Raw genomic sequence first — 7,955 nt, forward strand, 5'->3', positions numbered from 1 at the left:
TCCCTCCACCAGTGCACCCATCCACCCTTTTCTGAGGCCAACTGTGGGCCAGCTCGGTGCCGGCCACTGATGCAGAGAGCTCTTGGTCAGAGGAGCTCCGAATCCAGTGGGAAAAGCAGGTCATGGGCACGAGAAACTGTGACCCAGGACACCAGGGGATGGAACCCCAAGGGTGAGGCAGATACCAGGCACTGGGCGTTCTTGGAGTTGGGGCTGGGCACTGTCCTGCCTCATTCCAGTAACCACGATGGCTTTGAGGAGACAAGACTGGCCTGGCTCCCGGGCTCCTGGGAGACTGCTGCCCTCAGAGCACCCCGCAGCTCTGTGGGAACAGGCTGGACAGGCTCGAGTCCATCTCAGGGGCCAGCCTCTCCCCTGCAGGTCTGGGCGGTTTGTTCCCATGACAGCAAACCCCTCCTGAGTCAGCATCCCCCTCCCGCGGCAGGGAAGGGAGTGCTGTGGTCCTTCCTCTCTGGGGGTTCATGGTGTTCTCACCTCCTTCCTATGGGAAACGGCTTTACATCAACCTGAGAACTGACCAGAACCCCTGGGGGTGATGCCTGCACCTGTGTGTTTTTACAGAACCGCCCCAAATCTCTCAGATAACCTTCCAGGTTTAGAATTCCCCAGTCTGTGTTCTGGTGGCTAGTGCCACAGAGGCGCCCACAGAGGTCTGGGCTCATCTGACACCTTGCAGCCAGGATTCTGTGTGAGGTTAGTGGAGAGAGACTGTCCCACTGCGCTGCGAGAGCACAGAGGGAAGAGGGCAGTTCTGCTTGGGAAGCAGGGGAGACTTCCTGGAGGAGGGGGCCTTGAAAGATGGGGGATGTGAACTGAAGGAGGCAAGCCCCAAGGGCTGTCTGGGGGAGGAGTCTGCCGCTGGTGAGCACAGGGCTCGTCCAGGGGCAACGCAGCAGCTCCTGTGGCTGGGGAGGTCACACAGGCAAGGGTAGAGCAGGGGTCACCGCCACAGGTACAGACAAACAGGCATGGAGACTTTACCTCAGGGCACCGGGGAGCGGAAATGCCTTTAGACAAAGGAGTACTGGGGTTAGAGCTGTGATTTAGGGACGTCGCCATGGAAACAGTATGGGGATAACAATAAAGCCACTGTACGGAGCACACCATGCCGGGCATGTTTGGGATTAATTTCTTTCATCCTTAGGCGATGCTGTCATTACCCGCATTTTGCAGATGGGGAAACTGAAACCCTGCGGGGGTGGGGGTGTTAAGGAACCTGCCCAAGGTTGCGGGGGCCCAGGTTAGAGTGGGGGCAGGAGGTGAGGGGAAAGAGGGCACCCAGGAGACTTTTGCAGTGGCCCAGGAGGGAGATGGGGCTTGTGCTAAGGATGGGAAGCGTGGTTGAAATGAGAAGGCTGCGGGCAAGACCCTGGCCTGGCGCAGTGGCAAGGTCGCTCACTGGAGGAGCGGGTGGGGGCACAGGGAACGGGAGGAAGCAAAGGCGGCTCGTTTCTAGCTCTGAAGAGGACGCGAGCAGCGGGCGAGTGGGGAGTGGCTGCCTGCAGCGCGTCCACAGGAGATGTCCAGGACTCCCAGGACGCAGCCTGGAGCGTGGACTTTGGGCCCCCCTTGTTTTCCCGGGCGCTCCGCAGAACAGCTCCTCTGGCTTCTCAGGAGGGCACCCGTGGGCGGGGCAGGCCTCCCGGCAGTGGGTGGCCTGCACAGGGCAGGGGTGGACCCTCCGATGCCGTCTCGCCAGGCACTGGCAGGACCTGGGCTACATGATCCTTTACATCACGGGGCGGCCGGACATGCAGAAGCAGCGGGTGGTGTCGTGGCTGTCCCAGCACAACTTCCCACAGGGCATGATCTTCTTCTCGGACGGGCTGGTGCACGACCCGCTGCGGCAGAAGGCCATCTTCCTCCGCAACCTCATGCAGGAGGTGAGTGCCCGGCCGGGCCGGGGGTGCGGCTTCCTTGTAGTTGGGTTGGGGGGGGCGGGGGGACCGCGACCCTCCTCCTCACCCCCCTCCCCTCCTCCCTCAATGTGGGGGAGGGCTCAAGGGACGCATGCGTGGTTTGCAAACCCCATTCCCATGGATCTCATTGGGTCCTTTTAGCAGCCTTGTAAGGCAGGTATTGTTTTCAGTGACAGAAGGCCAGGCTCGGAGGACTTGTCCCAGATGGGAGCCAGACTTCCATTCTTTATTTTTATTTTTATTGTTTATTTTTTTGAGACAGAGTCTCACTGTGTTGCCCTGGCTAGAGTGCCATGTTGTCATCACAGCTAATCACAACCTGAAATTCCTGGGCTCAAGCGATCCTCCTGGCTCAGCCTCCCGAGTAGCTGGGAGTACAGGCGCGCACCACCACGCCCGGATAATTTTTTTATTTTTGGTAGAGACGGGGTCTTGCTCTTCCTCAGGCTGGTCTCGAACTCCAGACCTCAAGCCATCCTCCCGCCTTGGCCTCCCAGAGTGCTGGAATTATAGGCATGAGCCACCGCGCCCAGCCCAGACTTCCATCCTTTATCTCTTGACTCTTGTCTCTACATCTGATTATTCATTCGACAGACATTTAAGTGCCCACCCTGTTCCTTATTCCGTGCTTGGTGTTGGGCTGCACAGAGACAAACAGAACACAGGACATGCTCTCCAGAGCTCACCACCTAGAGCTATGATTCTCACAGTGGGCCTGGGACCTGCATCTTAGCAGCACCTGGCAGCTCCTTAGAAATGCAAATTCTCTGGCTCCACCTTAGAACTGCTCAATCCAACAGTCTGGAGAGGGGGCTGAAGCCCTCCAGGGGATTCTGATGTACAGAAAAAATTTGAGAATTGCCGATCTAGAGCAGGGGTTGACACATGATGGCTAAATCCAGCCCACGGCCTGTTTTTATATGACCTGTGAGTTAAGAATGGTTTTTACACTTTCAAATGGTTAGGGGAAAAATCAAAAGAAGAACAATATTTCATGACATGTGAAGATTATATGAAATTTAAATTTCAGTGTCCATAAATAGTTTTGTTGGAACACCGCCAGGCTCGTTTGTTTATGTATTGTCTATGGTTGCTTCTGTGCTACAATGGAAGAATTATGAGAGAGTGCAAAGCTTAAAATATTTACTATCTGGCCTTTCACAGAAGAAGCCTGCGAATCTCTGATCTAGAGGAAGGAGGACACGTAAATTGACAATTACTGGTGTGTGGCCGAAAACGGTCCTATTGGCAAACAGAGGAGAAAGGACTTAAGTTTGCCTGGGAAGTCCAGGAAGGCAGCTGGGAGGTGGTAACTTTTGAGCTGAGTCTTGAAGCACGAGTGTGAGTTTGTCAGGCAGACAGTGAATGGTCATGTGCAAAGGCACGGAGGCAGAAAAGAGCCTGGGATGCTCTCAGAGCTGCAGGCGCCCAGGAAGGGGGTCTGTGCAGGCAGGGTCAGACTCATTACACGTGGGAGCTGAAACTTCAGAGGTCAGCAGGGGCCCAAGCTTGGTAGGCCTTGAAGGCCTTGGAAACCAGGCCAAGACCGTGAACTCTCTGCCGAGGGCAATGGGCAGCCATGGAAGAGTTTAAAGCAGGGAAGTGGCAGTGTCTAATAGGAGTTTTCGAAAGATCCTCCTGGCAGCTGTGTGGGGAGCAGATTGGCAGGAGAAATGAGAGGCAGGGAGGCCAATTAGGAGGCCATGGCCCAAGCGAAAGACAGGAAGACCAGGATCCAGGTGATGAACATGGGACAGATAGAAGGCATGGACAGTCACAGAATCAGGAGGTGGAATTGTCAGGACTCAGTGATGGTTGGAGGTCAGGAGGGAGGAGCTTTCAGATGTCCGTGATTGGTCACCGGGCGGGATCCAGGGGCTACTCACCTGCCTGTGGTCTCCATGGAGGCAGAGTCTGTCTGTTCTGCTCACCAACATATCTCTGGGATTTGGGGCAAGGATGCAGCGCAGTAGGCACTTAATAAATGTTAGTGGAATGAATAAGTGAGTAAAATGAGAGGGCATACAGGAGGAGGACCAGACATGGGGGCGATGAGCCCAGTTGTATTGGAACACAGCCAGGCTCATTTGTTTAGGTATTGTCTGTGGTTGCTTTTGTGCTACAAAGGAAGAATTATGACAGAGTGCAAAGCACTCTGTGGACACGCTGAGGCTGCCATGGATGTGGGATGCCATATGGCTTGGGGAGAGGTCTGGGTTGCAGGTGGGGGCTGGGAGCCCGGAGCAGAAGGCAGGACAGCGAAGCCATGGAAGGAGGCATCTCCCGGGCAAAGCCAAGAGCAAGAGGAGGCTGCGCTGGGCCCTGAGAGCTGGGAGAGGAGCCAGCTAAGGAAGCAGGAGGAGGGTTAGAGGGGGAGGGGCCAGGGGAGAGACGCTGCAGGTGTCGGGGAGGAGAGGGCTTCAAGGAGACAGGGCCCTTCCGGTGAAGACATGAGGTTTGGTGAGAACCGTGCACTAGAGGAAGATTGGCCACAGGATGACCTTGGTGAGGAGGGGACACCTCAGAGGGACAAGGAGGCAGAAGCAGTAGAGTAAGGAGCAGAGATGGTGGGTCTCCACTTGGAGGGTCATCAGGGTGGGAGGCCGGGTCACTGGAGCTGGGGGAGTGGAGTTACAGGAGTGATCTCGGGCAAATGAGGATGGAGGGGATGGGACAAAAAGGGACAGTGTCTTCCTCTGAGCCACAGGCCAGCTGGGAATGAAATGGCCAGTGAGGAGGCCCTCTCTTTAGTTCAACATCAGAGGCAAATTCACCTGCAGGACTGGGTAGGGGCTCAGGAAAGGACAGAAAGAAAATGTTGGGCGAGAGCTGCGTGGTTTGGGGAGTTTCTCTAGCAGTTCTCAGTAGCCGGTGTATAGGAAGGTGGATGGTGGAAAAATTCCAGGGCTGAGGTCTGGCCGGGCGTGTGTAGCAGGAGGGAAAGAATCCCAAGTGGAGTCAGAGGACACAGCGATGCCACGGATGCCCAGCCTGGATGAGGAAAGGCGTGAAGCAGGAGGGTGGGTGCAGAAAAGGACGGTGTCAGGCTGACAGCAGCTGGGTTGGGGGCCGGCAGAGATGTGGGGACAGAAGCGCTGGTCAGAGCAGAGACGTGCAAGCTCACAGTTCAGAGGGGGGCTCTGGACTCAGACCTAGAAGCGATGGCCACTGACGCAAAAGAAGCCGAGAGGCCTGCGGGCGAGGGGGTGGTAGGTGATCCACAAGGACAGCAAGTCATCCCAGCAATGGTGGGGCAGAGGAGGAAGGCGGCTGTGACCCAGGACCAAAGCTGCCAGTGAACTTGGTGGGAGCATGAGTGGGAGAAAAGAAGATGGCATTGAGGGGGACGTTCAGAGTGAGCACCCCAAAGCAGGAGGTAGTTTCATCCAGTGAGGTGGACGGGAGGGGAGGGTGATGATCCGGAGGTGCCCTTGGAGCAAGGAGGATCTCGGGCAGTTCGTGGAACTGGATTGGGGTTTCTGGGGAGGACATCAGACCAGCCAGCAAGAGGCAGTGAGCAAATGGCAAGCCACAGTCTGGTGTGGTACGGACAGCACCGGGTCCGAGGCCAGACCTGACTCCAGGCTGGCCCTGTGATGCGTAAACCTGCAACTCAATTTCCTTATCTGCAAAGGAAAGCTTTGCCTCGTTATATAACCCGGTATAGTGCTGTCCGCGGTGGGCTCAGTACAGGGTGTGGTCGTGACTGTTCACTGGGCAGAGCCCTGTCCCTGTATCAGGCCTGGGGTGCAGGGAGGGACAGCCACTCTGGGGGTTCGTTCCTGACACGGGTTGGACCCATGGCTTGGAATCTAACAGAGTGCAGATAAAGGGTCCCCAAGCAGGGGCTCCCCAGCATTGGTCTAGGCAGGCTTCCCGGGGAGGTCAGCTGGGCCCCTCCCTCCCTCATGAGCTGCCCGTGTTTCAGTGTTTCATCAGAATCAGCGCTGCCTATGGCTCCACCAAGGACATCTCCGTCTACAGCGTGCTGGGCCTGCCAGCCTCGCAGATCTTCATTGTGGGCCGGCCCACCAAGAAGTACCAAACCCAGTGCCAGGTGGGTAGAGGCTGGGCCGGGGGCAGGGGTGGTCCAGGAAAGCAGTTGGCAGGACAGTAGGCCGTTCATTTGTTTGTTCATTCCTTCATTTACTCATTCATTCATTCAGTAAACACTATGAGGCACCTGCCTTGGGCCAGAGCCTGTGTCGAGTGCAGGGCCCAATTCCCAGTGGAATCGGATATAATGTCATCCAGTCTACCGGGGAGATGGAAACATCTGCAGTCTGTGATGGGATAGTGTGGCAAGTGCCATGATGTACGGTGGGAGCACAGAGACTTGGGGGGCCGTAGAGAGGAGCAGCTAACCCAGACTCCAGGGCAAGCTTGGCTTTCGGGAATTCGGAGGAATAGCCCAGGAAGGAAGGGCCTGAGATTGGGAGGAGCATTCGTGGCAGAGGCAGCAGCCAAGGTCAGGAGGTAACAGAGAACAGTATATTCTGGGAACTGCCAGTGACCGAGCTTGGCTGCCTGTGATGTGGGCAGGGAGGGGAGAGGGGAGCTGGGGTGGTAACTGCATCCGAGGTGGGCTGTGCGTCTTGCTCAGCTGGGACTCTGTCCTCAGAGTTGTCGTCCTTGGAGTGTGTGATTCGGAAAGGTCCTTAAGGCTGCAGGTGGAAGGTGGGTCAGAGGAGTGGACGGGAAGCAGGGAGGGAGTTGGAGAGAGCATGGAGGGGCTCAGCGGGCTTTCTGAGGCAGGGCATGGGTTGGATTTGGCACGCACAGATCAGAGGTGTGGGGTGAAAGAAAGTTCAAGCTGAGGACCATGCCCTGACCCACGGGTGCAGAGAGAGGTGCGCGGTGGAGTGGGGACTCTGGAATGGGGTTCCTCAGAGAAGCTGGAGACACCCTGGTCCAGTGTTCCTGGGAAGTAGTGATGCTGTGGGGACAGGGCCTGCTGGCCTGATGCCTGTCTCCTCCGCAGTTCCTGAGCGAGGGCTACGCCGCACACCTGGCCGCGCTGGAGGCCAGCCACCGCTCGCGCCCCAAGAAGAACAACTCGCGCATGATCCTGCGCAAGGGCAGCTTCGGGCTGCACGCCCAGCCCGAGTTCCTGCGGAAGCGCAACCACCTGCGCAGGACCATGTCGGTGCAGCAGCCCGACCCGCCCGCCAACCCCAAGCCCGAGCGGGCCCAGAGCCAGCCCGAGTCCGACAAGGACCACGAGCGGCCGCTGCCGGCGCTCAGCTGGGCGCGTGGGCCCCCCAAGTTCGAGTCGGTGCCATGAGGGGCGGGCTGTGCTCAGAGCAGGGGGGCCCAACCAGGCTGTCACGGGGGCTGCCTACGCGGACGGGAGGGGGCTGCCCTCTCCCCGACACAGGCGTTTTCCTGCTTTTTTCCTCCCGTGTCTGTCCAGCATTGTTCGACCAGAGCGGGGGTGGGGAGGGACCCTGTCCGATCTCGGCGGGTTCCCTGAGCTGCCACCGGGTGAGGTCCGGGGGTCTCAGTGCGGCTGCGGCTGCCTCCCTGATGCCTGTGACCGCGAGCCCGAGTCAGGATTAAATGTTTGTGTAATCCTGGGGGCCAGGCCTGCCCGGAGCTGAAGTGTTTGGGCAAAGTCGACCATCCTGAGTCCCCGAGGCGTCACAGCCACGCTAGGCAGGCCCTACTGAGAGCAGCCCTGCCCCGGAACCAGCAGCTGCTGGCGCGTACAGCTTCTTGGCTGCCTGCGGAGGAGTGAGTGGTATTTGTGCCAGCCCTCCCTGTGACATCCTGGCTCACCATTTGGGAGTTGGCTCTCTTTCGGCAAACTGGCCACTTTCTGGGAGTGAGAGGAGGTCCCCTGGGCTTGTCCTCATGTATGTGGACTCTGTCCACAGCCCTTGGGTCAGGGCCTGGTGCTGACGGTCTGTCCTCCTGCAGCTGTCCACTGTTCCCCTTCTTGTCCCCAGTATCCTCCCCATTTTCCTGTGGCCCTTGAGGACAGGTGTTCCTCTTCCCGTAGCCCTGCCTTGTGCC

General features: G+C 57.9%; 1 protein-coding gene across 2 annotated transcripts in view; it reads left to right on the forward strand.

Moving 5' to 3' along the window:
* The window catches only part of PITPNM3 (PITPNM family member 3), an 87,843-nt gene extending 80,589 nt beyond the window's left edge, over positions 1 to 7,254 (forward strand). Inside the window, exons 18-20 of one of the 2 annotated variants that reach the window (XM_012652599.1) lie at positions 1,721 to 1,904; positions 5,869 to 5,997; positions 6,922 to 7,254. In XM_012652599.1, coding sequence (XP_012508053.1) covers positions 1,721 to 1,904; positions 5,869 to 5,997; positions 6,922 to 7,224 — 616 coding nt within the window. In that variant the 3' untranslated portion in view covers positions 7,225 to 7,254. The remainder of the gene's footprint in view (positions 1 to 1,720; positions 1,905 to 5,868; positions 5,998 to 6,921) is intronic. The other variant, XM_012652600.1, reaches the window with a different exon arrangement.
* Positions 7,255 to 7,955: the final 701 nt, after the last annotated feature.

This window comes from Propithecus coquereli, unplaced genomic scaffold (assembly GCF_000956105.1).
Source record: "Propithecus coquereli isolate 6110/MARCELLA unplaced genomic scaffold, Pcoq_1.0 Scaffold390, whole genome shotgun sequence".
NCBI classification, from domain to species: Eukaryota; Metazoa; Chordata; class Mammalia; order Primates; family Indriidae; genus Propithecus; species Propithecus coquereli.